The following is a 22009-nucleotide window of genomic DNA, read 5'->3' as shown; positions in this document are numbered from 1 at the left end:
CCAGCCAAACTTGGAGAGAAGTCTGAGGACGAGGGTGCCGACATGGATGATGATGACGATGATGACGATGATGAGGAGTACAACAAAGAGCGGGACACACACAGCCAGGCAAAGCCGATTTCACCAGACGGCATGAGCTCGAATGAGCCAGAGTTTATGGTTTCCATGGCGGGCTACGGTTACAACAGCCAGGCGAAGCCGACTACGCCACCTTCTTCCACCACCTGCAAAGATGACATGGGCGCCACAGCGTTCTCTGGGTACTCCTCTGGGTTTGATTATTCTTACGGTGGGGAGAAAGAGACATTTCAGTCCAGCCAGATGAAGGACAAAGAGGGAAAAGATGACTATTTCCACAGTGAGAGAGCTGACGGTGGTAAGAAAACAGGAGACACAGTAGGAGTCTCATCAGGCTTCCACTACACCACCACCTCTGCCACGGCATATTCGTCCTCCTCTTCCTACAGCTACTCCTCCTCTACGTCCGGTCCGTCACTCTCCACCAGCCGGCAGTTTGGCGAGGAGCTGGAGACCCCAGCCAACGCCTCCGACCACATCTTCAAACACGATACAGACAGTGCCGGCTTCGAGTACTCCTCCTTTAAAGATGAACACGCCTCCTTTAAAGATGAACACGGCTCCTTTAAAGATGAACACGCCTCCTTTAAAGATGAACACGGCTCCTTTAAAGATGAACACGGCTCCTTTAAAGATGAACACGGCTCCTTTAAAGATGAACACGCCTCCTTTAAAGATGAACACGGCTCCTTTAAAGATGAACACGCCTCCTTTAAAGATGAACACGCCTCCTTTAAAGATGAACATGCCTCCTTTAAAGATGAACACGGCTCCTTTAAAGATGAACACGGCTCCTTTAAAGATGAACACGCCTCCTTTAAAGATGAACACGCCTCCTTTAAAGACAAACACGCTTCCTTTAAAGATGAACACTCCTCCTTTAAAGACGAACACTCCCTGGCCATGGACTCCTCCCCCTTTTCCAGTTCCTGCGGGATGGTTAAGAACGAGTACCTGGAGGTTTCGGAGAAGCAGATGACGATGGCCACCACCAACACCGCAGAATCCACCTCCAGTTTGGCCCGCTTCTCTCCTCACAGCCCCTTTGAGGAGATCAAACCTTTCCACTCACACTCCTCTGCTTCCTCCTCGGAAGACAAAAAGGAGCATGTTGCCTCGCTGGAAGGAAGTGTTGTGAACAAAAGCCCCCAGTCGGACTGCTTCTATAAACCGGAATGGGCGGATGAGTCCAAGCTGCAGGCTGCAGGGGGTTATGGGCCTTTCACCCAGTCACCCAAGGAGAAAGATGCCATCACCATGGGTTTGTTTGGTGTCACCTCGTCCCCACGGCCCGACTCAAAAGGCAAGCATTACTTTGAAAACTCTGACAGTACTGAGGAAGAGGATGACGAGGAAGGTTACATGCGTGAGATGGGCCTGTCCTTCTCCGAAAAACACGGCAGCAGCACCACCACCTCAGGTAAGATAGATGGCGCTGGTCTCCCTGATGTGCTCACCTCGTACATACCCTCCTCTCTGCAGCCCACCAAGCCAGACACAGTCAATGGTCCCATGGAGGTCAGCAGCATGAGCTCCCCATCAGTGCAGGGCCGGCAGCCAGCTGCGTGAGCCCAGGTCTGGGTACAGCTGAGGAGAAAAGGTGAGGGGCTCCTATGAGTGGAACATGCAGAAGCCCCAGATGGACATGGTTCCTGGCGACTCCCCGCCTCATTACCGCCACGAGGACGAGTTTGAGGAGGAATGTGAAATGGAACCAGAGTGCCCTGCCCGCCCGCTCTCCCTCTCCTCCACTGATCACACCTTCGGCTCCCCCTTCTACACGGAGGCGTCGTGCCGAGGAGAAGCAGGAGGAAGAGATGATGATGATGACAGCGACCTGGACCTCCCTCCTGAAATGGGCGCCTCCTCCTCTAAAGCCTCCCCTGGCTACTCCTCCTCGGAACACAGACCCCGCAAGAGACCTCTCGCCCTCCTTCATCAATCCCAGTATGCAACAGCAGTCCAGCGATGAGGAGGACGAGGAGCGGGGACGCAGGAGCGACCAATCACAGGAAGGGGACGAACATGACCTGTCAGTCAAGAAGAGAGCCAACAAACAGCCCCACCACCCCCACTTCCAGGGCGGCTCGGTCCCCCACGCCGGGACGGCTGGGCTAGGGTTAGTCAGAGAAGACACCCCCCCAACCTCCGTCAGCGACTCTATACCGTCGCAGTCAGATTCAGACGTTCCCCCAGGGACAAAGGAGTGCCCCTTCATCACGGGCAACAGCAACATGGACTCGGACGAGGACACTGAGTACCTGCCTGTGGATAAGTTCTCCACCATGGGAGGGGGCCACCATCACTCCTCTTCCTCCTCCTCCTCCAGGATTAGCCCCCGGGACCCCCCTCCCGCCCCCCTCATGGACCCCTTCCCCAACCCCCCTCACCCCGACGTCTGCATGGTGGACCCCGACGCTCTGGCCAATGACCAGAACCGGGCAACCTCAGAGTCGCCCCTCAAGAAGGACCCCAAGACGAAAGGCGTGCGGAAGACAGGGAAACCCAAGTCGGCATCTCCGGCTCGCCGCAAGCGGTCCCCCATGCCAGTGAAGCAGTTGCCATCCCCTCGCAGCGCCTCGCTGAAGAAGAAGGAGACAGAGAAGAGCTTGAGGATGTCCCATCTGTCAGACGGACAGGGTTCCAGAGACGATGACCTCTCCAGGTCCAGCTACAACGCCGGCAGGGTGGCCAACGGAGTTAAGAGCACCTCTGGTAACAATGGTTCCCATTATACAGTATATTTATTCAACAATCGTGTTATTATGTTATGCATAAAATGACTAGTAGTATACAGTACAGTGCATTACACATTGCACAACATAGCACAAACAGATCTGGGACCAGGCTAAGTCAAGGCTGCTAGGCTGTGGAAAGTGATTGAGGAAAGGAGGGGAGAGAGAGGAAATAAGCAGTTGGAGCAGAGTTTAAACCAGCGACCTTGTGGAAAGATTCAAATTGCATGGAAACATCTGTCCTTCCCCTAGGCTCTCAGAGGTCCAGCTCCGTGGTTCCCCAAGGCCCTCCTATCTATGTAGACTTGGCCTACATCCCCAACCACTGCAGTTCTAAGAACGTGGACCAGGAGTTCTTCAAACGCGTCCGCTCTGCATACTACGTGGTGAGCGGGAACGATGTGGGAAATGACGAGCCCAGCCGAGTGGTCCTGGATGCTCTACTGGAGGGCAAAGCCCAGTGGGGATCCAACCTACAGGTAACAAATCACTACCATAGAATTAGATGGAGCTCAATCATTCAGTTGATGGATCAATACATCACCTGTGCATGACATTCACTCCCTATGCATCTTAATTAACTAACTAACTAGCACATCTGACTCCCTGTGGTGCTCAACTCAAACAGCGGAGTGTAGCCTACTGTTGCTCCTTGCAAATTAATTCAAAGCCTCTAATTTATCACTCAGGATGGAACCAGTGCTACTATTTCTGCCATGTAAATGGTGTTGTTAAAACAATCAGACAACCCCATAGTAGAATAGTTGACCTATTTACCTGGACGGCTTGTTGTTGTGTGTTCTATGCGGGAGAAATATTCCTCTCGATGCGCATTTAAGTTGCGAGAGCCATAGGGAGGGAAACGTATTCTGACAAGCAGTCGATGCACAACCATTGTTCATGCAAGCGTGGGGAAAACACTTCAGAAAGCAGTTTGGGCTTTTGTTTAAAGAGAGGGGAATCCCAGCTTTCCATTGCTGACACATTTATTTCCCTACTCCCACAATTGCCAGTGTGGCATCATTTAAAAAATGCAGTTACAACCTGAGTTTCAAGCATGGTTTAGGCACAGCTGTGCAACAGAGCTCTTAAAGGGGCAATGGCATACTTTGCAATAGAAACCAAGAAATAAAACATATTTTTCTGATTTAATAATAATGAATAATTATTAACAATAATTATAAATAATAATAATATCAATCAGGATGTTGTGTCCAATGGGGTAAATACAGATGGATAAACCCCATACTTCAGCCTATGTATGTGTAGACACTATGCTGCATCAGGTGGGCCACAGGTGATAAAGCTTATTGTTAATAGCACATCTGGTAATATAGACCAAGGGACAGGACCTTTTATAGGCCTGCAGATCAAGGGGACTAGAATTGGTCAAACTCAGTTTAATACATGTTCAAAATGATCCTCTTTCCATAAAAGCAGGATGGTCATGACTTTTTACATGAAAGGGGAAATGAACTTGGCCCCAGACAATCCATCTGAGATGGACTTCAGTTTCAGTCATGGGATATTTTTGTCTGCTTTAACACCTGATTAAATCACCATCTCCCATCTTTCCCCCTACTCCTTTTCATCTCTCCCTTCTCTCTCTAATGCTCTCCCCATCTTCTTCTCCTCTGATATTCCTCCTTTCTTCCTCCTACCTCTATCCATTACCTCAATCTCTCTGCCTCCTACCTCTATCCATTACCTCAATCTTTCTGCCTCCTACCTCTATCCATTACCTCAATCTTTCTGCCTCCTACCTCTATCCATTACCTCAATCTCTCTTCCTCCTACCTCTATCCATTACCTCAATCTCTTCCTCCTACCTCTATCCATTACCTCAATCTTTCTGCCTCCTACCTCTATCCATTACCTCAATCTCTCTTCCTCCTACCTCTATCCATTACCTCAATATTTCTGCCTCCTACCTCTATCCATTACCTCAATCTCTCTTCCTCCTACCTCTATCCATTACCTCAATCTCTCTTCCTCCTACCTCTATCCATTACCTCAATCTCTCTTCCTCCTACCTCTATCCATTACCTCAATCTCTCTGCCTCTCTCTTTCTCTCTCTCCTGCAGGTGACGTTGATTCCCACCCATGACACAGATGTGACTCGGGAGTGGTACCAGCAAACCCATGAACGGCAGCAGGAGCTAAACATCATGGTCCTGGCCTCCAGCAGCACCGTGGTCATGCAGGATGAGTCTTTCCCCGCCTGCAAGATTGAATTTTAAGCCCCACCCCCCTCTCTTCCCCTCTGTAATGGGACAACACACAGCTCCCCTGGTTCAGTCTGTCTGTTTAAATATTTTGGATCTGCCTTTTCTAGGGATTTATTTCTTACAGTATATCATAACAGTACATCTCAAATTACACCCTATTGGTCTTATAGCTACCATCTCTGGTCTAAAGTAGTGCACTGGACTGTATGTGGAGTAGGGTGTCATTTTAGACACAGAGATATTCAACAACCACACGTTTGATTATGGTTAGTGTCATTGTTTGTATTATAAAGGTGCTCTTCAGACTATAACGCTCCTCTACTATAATTATAAGGTTTATTCAAGGAAACAAGTATGGTTGTGCATACGGTAGAAATCCAGGCAAAATGTCCAGGCAATGGTTACTGTTTCCTTCAAGGTAAGACAGATTTTCTTCTAATAGGCATAACTCATGCACAAGTATGCCCTATTATAATGTTAGAGTCATCATCAACAACAGACTTAATCTTTGTTTAAAGAAGTTACAACACCAAAACGCATTTTGTACTTTAGTGTTTATATGTTTTGTAGAACTGAATACACCATGCTAATGCCAATGGTACTTTTCTCATCCACGTGCCACTCATTGAACTTTGTGCCTAATATTGACACATTGACATAGATGATATTCTAAGTAGATTGTCTCTAAGAGTCTTTTAGATGTCGAATAATTATGTTTGTAGTAGAATAGGGTGGAAAAAACAAATCGAGTCATACTCAAAGGTGTTGTGTTTGCCATTCAGTTTTCATGTCATTTCTGCCATTCAGTTTTCATGTCATTTCTGCCATTCAGTTTTCATGTCATTTCTGCCATTCAGTTTTCATGTCATTTCTGCCATTCAGTTTTCATGTCATTTCTGCCATTCAGTTTTCATGTCATTTCTGCCATTCAGTTTTCATGTCATTTCTGCCATTCAGTTTTCATGTCATTTCTGCAAGGTGAAATTCACTTTTAATGGATTTCTCAAGCGCCATACTGCGTACAGTAAATCATAACTATCAGTGTTGTCTGGTTGTAAAGTGAAGTCTTTTGAGAATGTTCCCAGCCAGAACACATCCAGATGTGTCGAACAGGGCTGGTGTATATTGTACAATATACAACATGCACAGTAGATTACCCTTGCATTTATTTTCCAAGCTTGCATCCACAAACATATCGTGGACCCAGCCAACATTTGCTATTGTATGAAAGGAAAGGAGAATACTCTCATTGCAAAATTTTCATGACTGTATGTCAGGTTGCAATGTTGCTATATTCAATGTACTACTTCCTCGTCATAGCATTTATACACATGTATAACATACTGTAAGCATTCCACATTGGCTTGGAATAGTGTGGCTTATTAAATGACAAATAGCTTAAGCAGCTTGTTTGTGTTCATGAACTCTGATAGAAAGGAGGCTGTCAGGTTAAAAGATGTCACGCAACTTAAAGACAACAACCCTCCGCTATTTAACTGCAGAGCTACAGACCAACACTGTCTGTGAACTGGAGGAGGTCCACACTTTGGGAAGGTATCACAGATCATATGATTATTCTCACATTTAGTATTGACCCTTTAAGAGACATGGGTGTGATTTGGGACTTGTGTAAGGTGAAGATAGTGTAGACTAGTGGTATGTACTCCAGCTATGACCATCATGGTATTGTCCCAAATGGCACCCTATTCCCTATGTAGTGTACTTCTTTTGACCAGAGCCTTATGGTAGTGCACTGCATAGGGAATAGGGTGCCATTTGGAGCAGTCATACCTAACCTGGTTATGACTACAGCAATAGGACCATGTGGTTGTGAGTTCATGGCCCATCACCTGTACAGGGTAATAGTTTGATTGAGTGTCTGAAGACTTGTCTGTGAGGTGTTTGCGCCGTGCATTAAGACCACGTTGATGAACATTGTGGGGCGGTTCCATAAATGATAGAGGTTTGACTGTCACCCACATGTGCCTTTCTGTCCTGTCGTGTGTTCAAGGAAGACTCAGATGCTTGCTTGAACTGGCCCTTGTGGCAAAGCCATAGATTTTCAGTGTTCGGCATACTCCGTTTCAGTCTCAGAATTTGAACGGACGCCATGTTGGCACTGAAAGCTTCAAGATACAGATTAGAATGTTCTCATCATGGCATGTTTGGTGCACATGGAGGATGGGTTGCCATGGTAAAGTAGTGGCTAGGTGGGCAGGTCAGTGTTGTAGTATGATCACTAAACTAAAAGCAAAAGGTCCAAAAATATGATTTGCACATCCTACTAAGCAAACTAACATGGTACTTCTACCAGTCAGTGATCACAGGGTCTGATATTCTCTGTCAGCGATAGTGAACATGAAGCACAAATGATCAAACAACTTAAGAACCAACTGTGATCAAACCCATATTCTAAGAACTTTTAGGCCTACTCATATGAAAATACTCTAATTTGGGATTTCTACCAATTGTGTTTATGTTCTTTAACACAAAAGCAGTCATTTTTAATCAGAAAAAGAGAAATGTTAACTCACAGACAGACGTGTTATTTCCTATTGAGTTGTATTATTTTCTTAACCCTTATGATGCCCATGGAAAGGGAAATAGGTGTCCTGCTCTCGGGCTGTTTTAGAACCGTTAACTTTGGGACCAGAGGCCAAAAGGTTTTTGCTCCACCACAATCACCTTGACTCAATGCCTTGGAATGTTTTTAAAAGACAAAATGTACAATTTGCTTTTGATTTTATGTGATTATAGTCAGTGTGTCTAGAATGTAATTTTCAGTGTTATTTAAGATGGGTTTTCATTTGTGTGCACAGTTAAATTGTATCCTTTAATTTTACTGTAAATTGGGACTCAGTAGATTGTTAGAAACTAACTGTTAGAAAATGGAACAGATCCTAACCCTTATAATTCCATTTTATTGCATCATGACATTGAGTTGAGGCTTACAAAGAACAAATTATAACATGCTTTGTTTGAGGGTCGAGACAAATAGTACCATTGCGCAATCTTTGAGGCCAATCAGAATATACAGCAATGTATTCCAGTTTTTCTGAGACACATATGGCACACACGTAAGTAATATCATAGAGACAAAGAAAATAGAGTGAATTGTCAAATGCTTTCAGTAAACACGCTTTGAATCCTGCAATGTCTTTTTCTTCTCGTTGCCGATGCTCAAATGTACCGGACCATGTAGATTATCAGAGAGAGTAGTTCTGAGACAGAACTGCTCAGTCTGTTAACCAGGCTGCGATAACAATACTGAGAGGTTTAACCAGGCTAGTTCTGAGACAGAACTGCTCAGTCTGTTAACCAGGCTGCAATAACAATACTGAGAGGTTTAACCAGGCTAGTTCTGAGACAGAACTGCTCTCAGTCTGTTAACCAGGCTGCGATAACAATACTGAGAGCAGCGCTCAGTCTGGTTTAACCAGGCTAGTTCTGAGTGTTCCAGCTGATCCGAATGTGAAGAAGCAGATTAACCTTTACGTTCTCCGTGGAGGACATTGATATCTTGGTTGCCTTGGTGACATAATAGTTAGTAGTTGTATATATTTCTGCTCCATCAACTCAAAAGTGTTGTCAGTCAAAGTCAGACTGTCTCCTCTATTGTGTGTGAATACAGTGCATATCGGAACTTATTTTTAGGGCAGAATGTCTGTTATTTTATTTCTTTACTCTTGTCTGAAGTCCATTTCTAATGGTTGCCCTGAGAAACGAGTGGAATTAACTAGTCAGCAATTGATTAAAGAAAACTGGACAAGTTCTACATTTTCAGAGACTGATTTTTGACCATACAGGTAATTGTCTTACTAACAGTCAAAGGCAAACTAACATGCCTGCTATATTGTTTAGCTGAGAGAACATTCTGTATAACAAATATTGGATAATTTTACAGTGCTTGCAATTGGCTTTCATGTAGAGAATGGGATTCAGAACAACAGTATCCCTTTATATCTCAGCAACTCTATGAGAAGATGCTCAATCTTGTGCTGTAATTTAACCAGTTTTCCTGTGGTCTTTGACTTCAAGGTTGTCTTAACAGAGACATCAACTGTTAACTCATGTCAGCGTCATTCTGAAGACTAGAATTAACATTGTATTCATAGACATACACAAACCACAACACACAAAACTGACTGCCAGATAGTGACTCGGATCACTATATCAGTACATTTTATATCTAGGGTATTTATAATGGTTCACGCATTGAATTTTTCAAAATAAAAAAAAACAGAACAAAAACAGTAACAATGTATTGTGCAAAAATAATAATTCTGTTGAATTCTCCAAAACTCCTCAGAATCCTGATGTAGAAAATCCTCATGAAGATTGTCCATCATTCCAATAAACTCTGCTTGTCTGTGCATGCTACCTTATTGGTTCTAATCCTGTAGGTAATAGTTTAAAAATGAATAAAATAGCCTTTCCATTTTAAAAGATGCATATTTAAAAAGCTAACTGTGGATGGTATGGGGAAGGCTGGTGCAAGGTCGTCATCTTGCCTCCACTGGCTGTGCTGGAAGGAAGGCGTTGGGATCGCTTTCCTCTTTCTTTTTGCAAGCTTCATGACTGTTCTTAAATATTTTGTTTTAAGTGCAATATACTTCTCTATCTTTAGGAACATAGAACTTCAGCAGATTTATTGTCAAAGGGGGAAAGTGTGGTGATCATCAATAAAACATGTATTGAAGAATACAAAAAGCCTCAACTGTGTCTGATTTCAGGTAACTTCTGAAATGAGTGCCTGGATACCTTGGCAGCAGCTAATGAGGATCCATAATACATACAAATGTTGAATTCAATGCCTAGGTTTATCTCCACTGTACTCACATCCTACCATACCCTTGTCAGTGCATTATGCCCTAAATCTATTCTACCACGCCCAGAAATCTGCTCCTTTTATTTTCTGTTCCCAACGCACTAGACGACCAGTTCTTATAGCCTTTAGCCGTACCCTTATCCTACTCCTCCTCTGGTGATGTAGAGGTTAACCCAGGTCCTGTAGCTCCCAGTAATACACCTATTTCCCAGGCGCTCTCAATTTTTTTACTTCTGTAACCGTAAAAGCCTTGGTTTCATGCATGTTAACATCAGAAGTCTCCTCCCTAAGTTTGTTTTGTTCACTGCTTTAGCACACTCCGCCAACTCTGATGTCCTTGTCATGTCTGAATCCTGGCTTAGGAAGGCCACCAACAATTCTGAAATTTCTATCCCCAACTACAACATTTTCCATCAAGATAGAACTGGTAAAGGGGGCGGAGTTGCAATCTACTGCAGAGATAGAACTCTGCAGGCTGTCTTACTATCCAGGTCTGTGCCCAAACAGTTTGAGCTTCTAGTTTTAAAAATCCACCTTTCCAGAAATAAGTCTCTCACTGTTGCCACTTGTTATAGACCCCCCTCAGCCCCCAGCTGTGCCCTGGACACCATATGTGAATTGATTGCCCCCCATCTATCTTCAGAGTTCGTACTGTTAGGTGACCTAAACTGGGATATGCTTATCACCCCGGTCGTGGTACAATCTAAGCTAGATGCCCTCAATCTCTCACAAATTATCAAGGAAACTACCAGGTACAACCCTAAATCCGTAAACATGGGCCCCCCTCATAGATATCATCTTGACCAATTTGCCCTCCAACTACACCTATGCTGTCTTCAACCAGGATCTCAGCGATCACTGCCTCATTGCCTGCGTCCGTAATGGGTCCGCGGTCAAACGACCACCCCTCATCACTGTCAAACACGCCCTAAAATACTTCAGCGAGCAGGCCTTTCTAATCGACCTGGCCCGGGTATCCTGGAAGGATATTGACCTCATCCCGTAAGTAGAGGATGCCTGGTTGTTCTTTAAAAGTGCTTTACTCACCATCTTAAATAAGCATGCCCCATTCAAAAAATGTAGAACTAAGAACAGATATAGTCCCTGGTTCACTCCTGACTTGACTGCCCTTGACCAGCACAAAAACATCCTGTGGCTTACTGCATTAGCATCGAATAGCTCCCGTGATATGCAACTTTTCAGGAAAGTCAGGAACCAATCAGTTTGAAAAAGCTAGCCTTTGCTTTCCAAACAGAAATTTGCATCCTGTATCACTAATTCCAAAATTTTGCCCAGCTGCCCAATGCACTGAGGCTAGGAAACACTGTCACCACAGATAAATCTACGATAATCGAGAATTTCAATAAGCATTTTTCTACGGCATGCCATGTTTTCCACCTGGCTAACCCTACCCCGGCCAACAGCTCTGCAGCCCCTGGAGCAACTAGTCCTAGCTCCCCCCGCTTCTCCTTCACCCAAATCCAGATAGCTGATGTTCTAAAAGAGCTACAAAATCATGACCCCTACAAATCAGCTGGGCTAGACAATCTGTACCCTCTCTTTCTAAAATTATCCACCGCAACTGTTGTAACCCCTATTACTAGCCTGTTCAACCTCTTTTGTATCATCTGAGATCCCTAAAGCTCTTCAAAAGGAGGAGACACTAGACCCATACTGTTACAGACCTATATCCATCCTGCCCTGCCTTTCTAAAGTCTTCGAAAGCCAAGTTAAACAGATCACCGACCATTGCGAATCCCACCGTATCTTCTCCGATCTGCAATCTGGTTTCCGAGCTGGTCACGGGTGCACCTCAGCCACGCTCAAGGTCCTAAACGATGTCATAACCGCCATCGACAAAAGACAGTACTGTGCAGCAGTCTTCATCAACCTGGCCAAGGCTTTCGAATCTGTCAATCACCGCATTCTTATCGGCAGACTAAATAGCCTTGGTTTCTCAAATGACTGCCTCGCCTGGTTCACCAACTACTTCTCTGATAGAGTTCAGTGTGTCAAATCGGAGGGCCTGTTGTCCGGACCTCTGGCAGTCTCTGGGGTGCCACAGGGTTCAATTCTTGGGCCGACTCTCTGTATATACATATCTCTCTGTATATTCTCTGTATATATATATATCAATGATGATGTCGCTCTTGCTGCTGATGATTCTCTGATCCACCTCTACGCATACGACACCATTCTGTATACATCTGGCTCTTCCTTGGACACTGTGTTAACAAATCTCCAAACGAGCTTCAATGCCATACAACACTCCTTCCGTGGCCTCCAACTGCTCTTAAATGCTAGTAAAACTAAATGCAAGCTCTTCAACTAATCGCTGCCCGCACCCACCGACGGACTAGCATCACTACTCTGGACGGTTCTGACTTAGAACATGTGGACAACTACAAATACCTAGGTGTCTGGTTAGACTGTAAACTCTCCTTCCAGACTCACATTAAGCATCTCCAACCAAAAATTACATTTAGAATCAGCTTCCTATTTCACCACAAAGCATCTTTCACTCATGGTGCCAAACATACCCTCGTACAACTGACGATCCTACCGATCCTGGACTTCGGCGATGTCATTTACAAAATAGCCTCCGACACTCTACCCAGCAAATTGGATGCAGTTTATCACAGTGCCATCCGTTTTGTCACTAAAGCCCCATATACTACCCACCACTGCGACCTGTATGCTCTCATTGGCTGGCCCTCGCTACATATCCATCGCCAAACTCACTGGCTCCAGGTAATCGTTGCTAGGTAAAGCCCCGCCTTATCTCAGCTCACTGGCCACCTGCAGCACGCGCTACAGCAGTTATATTTCACTGGTCATCCCCAAAGCCAACAGCTACTTTGGCCGCCTTTCCTTCCAGTTCTCTGCTGCCAATGACTGGAACGAATTGCAAAAGTCACTGAAGCTTCCAGAGCAGCTTACCGATCACTGCACCTGTACACAAGCCCATCTTTAAAATAGCTCATCCAACTACCTCCTCCCCATATTATTTTTTTGCACCCCAGTATCTCTTCTTGCACATCATCATCTGCACATCTTTCACTCCAGTGTTAATGCTAAATTGTAATTATTTTGCCACTATGGCCTATTTATTGCCTTACCTCCCTAGTCTTACTATATTTGCACACACTGTATATAGCTTTTTCTATTGTGTTATTGACTGTACGTTTATGTATCCCATGTGTAACGCTGTGTTGTTGTCGCACTGCTTTGCTTTATCTTGGCCAGGTAGCAGTTGTAAATGAGAACTTGTTCTCAACTGGCCTACCTGGTTAAATCCATGTGAGAAAGTGCACATTTCAGGAGATGGGGGAGAATTGGGACACAGTCATAGCCTTGTGTATAATAGCACTGGCTGAGGACCCCACGTCTGTATCCCAACATGGCTGTGAATTTGGGGATGATGTCATGGTGAATTCAGGATGATGTCATGGTGAATTTGGGGATTATGTCATGGTGAATTTAGGGATGATGTCATGCTGTGGTGATGAAGGGGAGACTGAACCCTGAATAATCTCCCTCTGCATATGAAAGGAGGTCTGGACAGGGGGACAATGTGCAGATTGGCCAGCCTTGGCAGCACACCAGTGACTGTCTTTAGGAGGGTGGGGGGAATTTCCACAATTTGGGCAAGGGATGTAATGTTGAAGGCATTAAGGCCCTTTTTTCTACTGTCACTGAGATCAGTTAGTGATGAGTGTTTGCATTGTAAAACTTACATGGTGGAAAGATACAGTTAATCTACAACAGAGCAGTTATTCTATCTGTATAATTAGTATTTGGAATAGGTCTAGATTGTGCCCGAATTGATCTGATCAAATACTCTGCCACTGTGCTTACACAATTTATCAGCCATTGTCTTGAGGCAAACTCGGGGTACAATCCGTGCTTTGAGCGGCTGGTGAATGAGCAGCGATCTGTTGAATACCCCAGCTGGCACACGCTGAATGGCAACAATTATGACATCATCCGCAGGGTCACATGAGCTTGATGTAGTAGGACCAACAGATTTAGCCGGAGCCCGTTCTTCCTTTTCTCATCTCTTTTCTGAAATGGAATGAATGTGGAGCAGTGTTCCTGTGTGTTTGTGTTCCAACTGTCAGTACTGGGCAATGGGGTAATGTCGGGTGGCTGCCAATTGGTCCAACAGTAGCATTTCAGATGGTTATCTATTCCATGGTTGGCCCAAATCTCACTGAACAGTTACAATGCCATTTTGAAGGAGTTTGTTTAATTCACGTTTTTAGAACGCTCCGTCTTAGTCTCCTAGAGGTTTTTATCTAGTTCCCGGCTCAGGATGTCCCTAAAGACATTTTTAGGATGTTTCCAACACATGATTTTTTCCTGCTGAACAGAGTATTGAACTGGTTATCAATGATAAAACATAATGCAAGTCCTTTATACTGCTAAACTTTGTTTATGCATTATTAAAATTAAGTCATTTTGCTACCATATTTGGAATTGGAAGATGTACCCAAATACATCTAGAAAAATGAAGTACATTTCTTTCAAAATTCCATAGCAATAGAGGAACGACCCACCTGACTACTCTCAATGGAGCAACGAGGACAATACAGAGCACTAGACGGAAACTAACTCATCTCCCCTGCTGTTAACACATACAGTTAAATGCATTGGACTGCTGAGTCGGCAGCTGACAGCATCTCAAGGGATAAACGCTTTTATTGATATTAAATTGGACGATGTCGTGGTTATTTTTAATGTAACCTTTATTTAACTAGGCAAGTCAGTTAAGAACAAATTCTTATTTACAATGACGGCTCAGGAACAGTGGGTTAACTGCCTTGTTGAGGGCAGAACAACAGATTTTACATTGTCAGCTCAGGGATTCGATCTAGCAACCTTTCGGTTACTGCCGAACACTAACCACTAGGCTACGGTTATCTGTCCCAAACGAACCACTAGGCTACCTGCCGGTTACTGGCCCAGGCTACCTGTTGGTATCTGTCCAACCACTAGGCTACCTGCGGTTACTGGCCCAACGCTCCAACCACTAGGCTACCTGCCGGTTACTGGCCCAACGCTCTAACCACTAGGCTACCTGCCGGTTACTGGCCCAACGCTCTAACCACTAGGCTACCTGCCGGTTACTGTCCCCAACGCTCTAACCACTAGGCTACCTGCCGGTTACTGTCCCAACACTCTAACCACTAGGCTACCTGCCGGTTACTGTCCCAACACTAACTACTAGGCTACCTGCCGCACCTAACAACATGTTACTGACTTTCCCACTCCCTCCAACCACTAGGCTACCTGCTGGATTGGTTTCGGTTACTTATGTAAAGAACAAAGAGCTAGCTACAGACAGTCTAACCACTAGGCTACCTGCATTTCTCTCAGGTTACTGAGCCTGTCTCCTGCTAACACTCACAGCCTCAACCACAGAGGCTACCTGCAGCGGTTACTGTCCCCAACACTCTAACCACTTATTCAATCAAATCTGGCTACCTGTCTTCGCACTGCCAGCATTACACATGTTGAGTTATTGGTTTTATCAGCCTCCTCACTTCCCGTGGACACAGCTCTGTAGAATGTATCGGATCAATTGTCAGTTCTATTCTGGGAGGTTGCATACCTGCCGGTTACTGGCCCAACGCTCTAACCACTAGGCTACCTGCCGGTTACTGGCCCTACCTGCCAACGCTCTAACCACTCTATAGGCTTACAAAGCAACAGATTAATGCTGGATTGGTTTCAGAGTCTGTATTCAAGTGAAATATGTCTTCCCCATTAAACCCAACCCCTCTGGATGTTACTGTCCCGTTTCTCGACAGCTCTCAGGGACAGAAGGACAGACAACCACTAGGCTACCAGCAACTGTCTCCTGTTAACACAATCACAGCGCTCTAACCACTAGGCTACCTGCCAGTTACTGTCCCCACGCTCTAACCACTAGGCTACCTGCCGTTACTGGCCCAACGCTCTAACCACTAGGCTACCTGCCGGTTACTGTCCCCACGCTCTAACCACTTACCTGCCCAAACCACTAGGCTACTTATTCAATGTCAAACTGCACCACTAGGCTACCTGCTGGTTACTGTACCAACGCTCTAACCACTAGGCTACCTGCTGGTTACTGGCCCCACGCTCTAACCACTAGGCTACCTGCTGGTTACTGGTTTTACGCCTAACCACTTGTTACCTGCTCGGTTACTGGCCAACCACTAGGCTACCTGCCAGTTACTGTTCTAACCACTGGCTCCCATTACTGGCTCTAACCACTAGGCTACCTGCTGGTTACTGTCCCCACGCTCTAACCACTAGGCTACCTGCCGGTTACTGGCCCAACGCTCTAACCACTAGGCTACCTGCTGGTTACTGTCCCAACACTCTAACCACTAGGCTACCTGCTGGTTACTGGGGAACAGTGCCCCACGCTCTAACCACTAGGCTACCTGCTGGTTACCTGGTCAGCTCACGGACTTAACCACTCCAGCAACCTGCTGGTTACTGTCCCCACGCTCTAACCACTAGGCTACCTGCTGGTTACTGTCCCCAGGCTCTAACCACTAGGCTACCTGCTGGTTACTGGCCCCACGCTCTAACCACTAGGCTACCTGCCGGTTACTGTCCCCACGCTCTAACCACTAGGCTACCTGCTGGTTACTGTCCCCACGCTCTAACCACTAGGCTACCTGCTGGTTACTGTCCCCACGCTCTAACCACTAGGCTACCTGCTGTCCCCACGCTCTAACCACTAGGCTACCTGCTGGTTACTGGTTACTGTCCCTGCTGGTTACTGGCCCACGCTCTAACCACTAGGCTACCTGCTGGTTACTGTCCCCACGCTCTAACCACTAGGCTACCTGCCGGTTACTGTCCCCAACGTTAACCACTGGCTCCCCCCACGCTCTAACCACTAGGCTACTGTCTGCTCTAACCACTAGGCTACCTGCTGGTTACTGTCCCCACGCTCTAACCACTAGGCTACCTGCTGGTTACTGTCCCCACGCTCTAACCACTAGGCTACCTGCTGGTTACTGTCCCCACGTTAACCACTGTCCCTGGTTACTGTCCCCACGCTCTAACCACTAGGCTACCTGCTGGTTACTGTCCCCACGCTCTAACCACTAGGCTACCTGCTGGTTACTGTCCCCACGCTCTAACCACTAGGCTACGCTCTAACCACTAGGCTACCTGCTGGTTACTGTCCCCACGCTCTAACCACTAGGCTACCTGCCCCACGCTGGCTACCTGCTGGTTACTGTCCCCACGCTCTAACCACTAGGCTACCTGCCGGTTACTGTCCCAACGCTCTAACCACTAGGCTACCTGCTGGTTACTGTCCCCACGCTCTAACCACTAGGCTACGTGCCGCACCATGCGGCTGAGAACACGTTCAGTTTTAAAGCCAATTTTCTTCAATAATACACATTTTCTCATGGCTTTGCCTTGTTCTTAGAGTATCTGAGTGACTCAAATATTGGAACAAATTCAATGCCATGACATTTTTTACATTTTAGATGAACCCTGATTGTTTGTTCTCTAAGACTATCGTATTTTAAAAACATAATTGATCCATTACTTTTTATCTGGTTTTAGTTGTTTCATTTCAGCTCATGAAAATGGGACCAACACTTTACATGTTGCGTTTATATTTTTGTTTTGTATAAATGACAATGGTACATGAGACAACACATTTTTATCAGAACATTCTGTTTCGTTGAACAGGCCCCTGTTGTACGAGGCATCTGGCAGTTGTTACCCCAATGACATTACTGGGCTGTATGACACCATTAACAAAATGCTAGTGCTCACGTCACTGACCTACTGGGGGATGGGAAATACTGTCAACGTAAAAAGGGGTGAGGATGCACCCCTGTAGACCCAATCAGTCAATAACCCACCGCTCGATGCCACCAACATACCAATTCAAATCACAATTTAGATGACATTTTTATGAATATATGATTTGAGCCATGTTATCTAGACATAAGTATTGTCAATGTAAACCATATTGTTATCTGCCGGTAAAGGGTTGTTATGTACTGCAAGTACAATCCACCATACTGTCTTTTGGTTGTTGTGGAATCGTTGTGTCCCGTCCAGATGCTCACAAATATAAAACAGGAAAAGCCTGGTTATATGAACAAAGGCCAGTCATTCCTCAGACAGCCATGTACTCACATGCCATGTAAGTCAAATCCACACAGTGGGAGAAATATAATTTCACAGGACATTTTATTCAGAACATCATTTAGAGAAATAAAGCTGCATTTGTAGAAACCATAGAGCCATTGAGCCGATTACCCCACACAGCAAATAGCATAGAAATTAAAGCAGAGTGCGTTTTCTCAGCTGAATCTTTTAAGTTAAAAGGCTGAAATCACTGAGATCTCCAAAAGCATTTAAGTGCATTTTTCATTCGTAAAGCCTTCATGAAGAGTTTAGAAGTGCATAGCAGCTAAACAGGGAATTCTTCATTATGCTATTTCATTTACTCACTTTCCATCTCCTTCAAAAAGTTAACTCAAAATGAATCACTCTTTCCAAACCAAAACAGATACAGCACTTCAGTGTAGTTTAGCATCCTGAATTGCAGATGAAAGTTGCAACACTTTACAACAGACAACACTAACCACTACTGTAGGCCGGAGACACAAACCAGAGGTATTACACATAATCAGATATAGTTTCATTGTTTAGATTGACACACATCTGTAAATGTCCACTGAAACAATGACAGATTAGTGTTAATGTTGCTTCTATGCAGCAGCAGTGTTGTTCATTCTTTGACTGACATGAAGTTGTGTTACGTGACAGAAATCATCTCTACAGTACATCACGATACAACTGTACCAACCCCAATAGTCAAATACAGAATCTCATTTACACACACACACACACACACACACACACACACACAGAACAGGCCCTGCAACAAAAACTGTCTAACGCAATGGAACCACAGAGAACCATCCAAAAATACCCGACCTCTTTTGTTCAGTGAAAAAAAGATTGCTTAATACAGTAATGTTTGAGGTGATCTTTTACAAAAATATACAGTTGCTATGATACAAGTTAAAACTGTTAATAAATCTGATGGCTCTGCATTAAAAATATCACCTCACTAGGAGTCATTCAAAGTTAAATATAGATCTCTCCTCATATGGTTTCTATATGATTACTTATATTAAAGTGGTAGTTGAGGTTTAAGGAATTTGGCAAAAAAAAATCAGTGCACAAGTCATGATCAAATCAAACGTGGATTATTTTTACAGTCAGCAGAGTACTGCTCCCTCCTATGCAGGTCCTTCAGGGGCTAGGGGAAGTGACTAGGGGCTACTAGGGGGGAAGTGACTAAGTGACTAGGGGCTAGGGGAAGTGACTCGGGGCTACAGGGATAGTAGCCTGGTGCTCCAGTCCGTTTGTGCTTTAGCCAACTCCTGTGTTTGCGTTCATTGTCGTGACAACATGTATGGCTTGACAACAATAGAAGAGCTCGCTACAACACATAAGATGTAAGATCTTCATTTTATCACGATGTTGCAGGAGAACTTTCCTTTAAATATCAAATACACTACACAATTTACATTGCAGGAAATGTAAATTGTGTAGTGTATTTGATGTTTAAAAGGGATTCTGAAGTTTGTGATTTCCACTTAAAAATGTATCAAATGACTCCTTACAAAAATGTCCATTAATAATAATTCACATTTCCAGTTCCTGCAGGACGATTTTCCTGCTGTAGCAAACTGGTTCAAATTAAGATCCTACATCTGTGCAGTGGGGGACCAGGCTCAGATGAGTATATTGAATCTCAAAAGAGGAAACGGAAATAATACATCTCACCACACATGTAGTGGAGATCTTCTTTACCCCTAAGAAAAGACCTCAGCTGCTAGTCAGGAGTTTCTAAGGCCTGTTCACTTGATTGGCACAAGGTGCAGAGAGCTGCTTGGTCGGGTGCAGCGCAAGATCAGAGTAACATGAAAGAGCCTACCGTGGCCATTGTTGGCTCGATGCAATACAGTTGTGGCGCATATCAAGTGAACAGACCTTAACGGTGTTACAGACCATCACAGGGAGAGGAGAGCCTAGAATAGGAGAACTGGGGAGACACACAGGGTGACATCTTCTGTTTGATGAAATGTCACAGACCAGCCATGTGGTGCATTTATCATTTCAATGTGTGACAAGACCATGATTTCAATATACTGCAATAAAGTTGCCAACTGAAAATGCATTTCAAAACAACTTGATTACATTTTGACATATACATTTCCCAGCAGGAAAAATAAACGTATTACTCACAATACTTGAAATGAGATGTCTCTCAAACAATGTCCATGAGTTGGTGGACATGCTGCAATTCTAGCTATAGTAAACAGTATGTATGTAGCGATGTACATGGTGCAATATGTGAGCCCACCTGTCAAATTGGATAGTGGATAGTGGTGCACACTGAGGACTGTTCAGTGGATGGATGGTGCACACTGAGGACTGTTCAGTGGATAGAAGATGGTGCACACTGAGGACTGTTCAGTGGATAGAAGATGGTGCACACTGAGGGCTGTTCAGTGGATAGAAGATGGTGCACACTGAGGGCTGTTCAGTGGATAGAAGATGATGGGACTGTTCAGTGGATAGAAGATGGTGCACTGAGGACTGTTCAGTGGATAGAAGATGGTGCACACTGAGGACTGTTCAGTGGATAGAAGATGGTGGATAGAAGATGGTGCACACTGAGGACTGTTCAGTGGATAGAAGATGGTGCACACTGAGGACTGTTCAGTGGATAGAAGATGGTGCACACTGAGGACTGTTCAGTGGATAGAAGATGGTGCACACTGAGGGCTGTTCAGTGGATAGAAGATGGTGCACACTGAGGACTGTTCAGTGGATAGAAGATGGTGCACACTGAGGACTGTTCAGTGGATAGAAGATGGTGCACACTGAGGACTGTTCAGTGGATAGAAGATGGTGCACACTGAGGACTGTTCAGTGGATAGAAGATGGTGCACACTGAGGACTGTTCAGTGGATAGAAGATGTCACCCATTATAGACTGTTTACACCAGCAACAAAGGTTCACTTCAGAACAAGTGGCTTTCTATCAGACACAGGGGCAAAAACATCCATACATGACAGTCATGATAAGGATGTTGTACTGTACTCAGTGGTAGTTCTATGGTCACACGGAGTTATCCTACAACGGCTGGTTCACAGACAGCTGTGGGATAGAGACTGGGGTCGTGTTCAGTATGGCATGCCACGGAAAACATTTGAAAACGTTTTGTAACGGAAATGGAAAATGCACGTATCTTAATGGACAATCCAGGAAGTCCTCTCCCCTTTTCTCCGTTTCTGTGTCTCATGAACACTACCAGGGTAGAGAAGCACTAAGAAGCAGCAGCCCGATCCACTGTTCACCAGACAAGTTACAAGCCACAGGGCCTTGGTCTAAGTCTAGGTCACTAGAATGCTCCACTGGGGGTTCACCACATGGAACTGGCAGAGGAGAGTTTTTGAAGAGCTTCCTGGAAGCCTCCTTCCAGCCCCCTAGAAGTTCTACCGTACTTCCTTCTAGCCTCTTAGAAGACCTAGGCTCCTTCTCTGGTTCTCTGAGCCCCCACCTAGGGCTCTGACGCGTGAGGGGCTCCCACCTCCAGTGGCGTCCCAGGATGGGGGAGGCTCCCCGTGCTGCCCCTCCACATCTCCGTCGTCTCCTGGGTGTCAAAGAACTCGTCCGGCCCCTCTGGGGACTGGGGCGTCTGTGCGCTGGATCCTGCCTCACTGCCGCTCTCTCTGAGCTCCAGGAGCACCGGGAGAGAACCGGGGAGGTATCCATCCAAAAGGCCCAGAGAGAGGTCTGCCAGTGGGGAAGATGACGGGCTCAATGGGCTGAGGTCTGGAACTTCACCGCAAGTGGCCTCAGTTGAAGCAGGGGACTCGCCTGGCTCCTCCTGCCTTGATTCAGAGTTTCCACTCAGGGGCAGGTGGCTGGGGGTGGCTGGTGCCTCAGGATTGTCTTCTGGGGGTGTCTGGCAGGGGGTGGTGGGATTGGAGAATTTGGAGGTTTGGGGGCCAGCAGTAGGGGTCTGCTGAACTGTGTTGTGATGGCAGGAGGGATCTCCTCGCTGTTCTCGGGGGTGAAGGAC

General features: G+C 45.5%; 1 protein-coding gene and 1 long non-coding RNA gene across 5 annotated transcripts in view; one reads left to right on the top strand and one right to left on the bottom strand.

The window, feature by feature from the left end:
* The window catches only part of LOC118371370 (microtubule-associated protein 1B-like), a 75352-nt gene extending 66538 nt beyond the window's left edge, over positions 1-8814 (top strand). The window contains 5 exon segments of the mRNA XM_052515960.1: positions 5-1596; positions 1683-2793; positions 3066-3292; positions 4899-8316; positions 8387-8814. Coding sequence (XP_052371920.1) covers positions 5-1596; positions 1683-2793; positions 3066-3292; positions 4899-5054 — 3086 coding nt within the window. The 3' untranslated portion in view covers positions 5055-8316; positions 8387-8814.
* A 7600-nt stretch (positions 8815-16414) lies between these two features.
* Positions 16415-19188, bottom strand: LOC127928706 (uncharacterized). Of its 4 annotated transcripts, none has more exons than XR_008131944.1 (4): positions 17182-19188; positions 17104-17142; positions 16677-16715; positions 16415-16583 (listed from the first exon to the last, which is right to left on the bottom strand). It is a non-coding gene; the product is annotated as an uncharacterized LOC127928706 (long non-coding RNA). The 4 variants fall into 4 exon arrangements; XR_008131943.1 differs by lacking the exon at positions 17104-17142 and adding an exon at positions 17047-17085; XR_008131945.1 differs by lacking the exon at positions 17104-17142.
* Positions 19189-22009: the final 2821 nt, after the last annotated feature.

The sequence above is a fragment of the Oncorhynchus keta genome, unplaced genomic scaffold, assembly GCF_023373465.1.
Source record: "Oncorhynchus keta strain PuntledgeMale-10-30-2019 unplaced genomic scaffold, Oket_V2 Un_scaffold_3531_pilon_pilon, whole genome shotgun sequence".
Taxonomy (NCBI): domain Eukaryota; kingdom Metazoa; phylum Chordata; class Actinopteri; order Salmoniformes; family Salmonidae; genus Oncorhynchus; species Oncorhynchus keta.
Note: the sequence above shows the minus strand (reverse complement) of the source record. Positions and strands in the feature narration are given on the sequence as shown.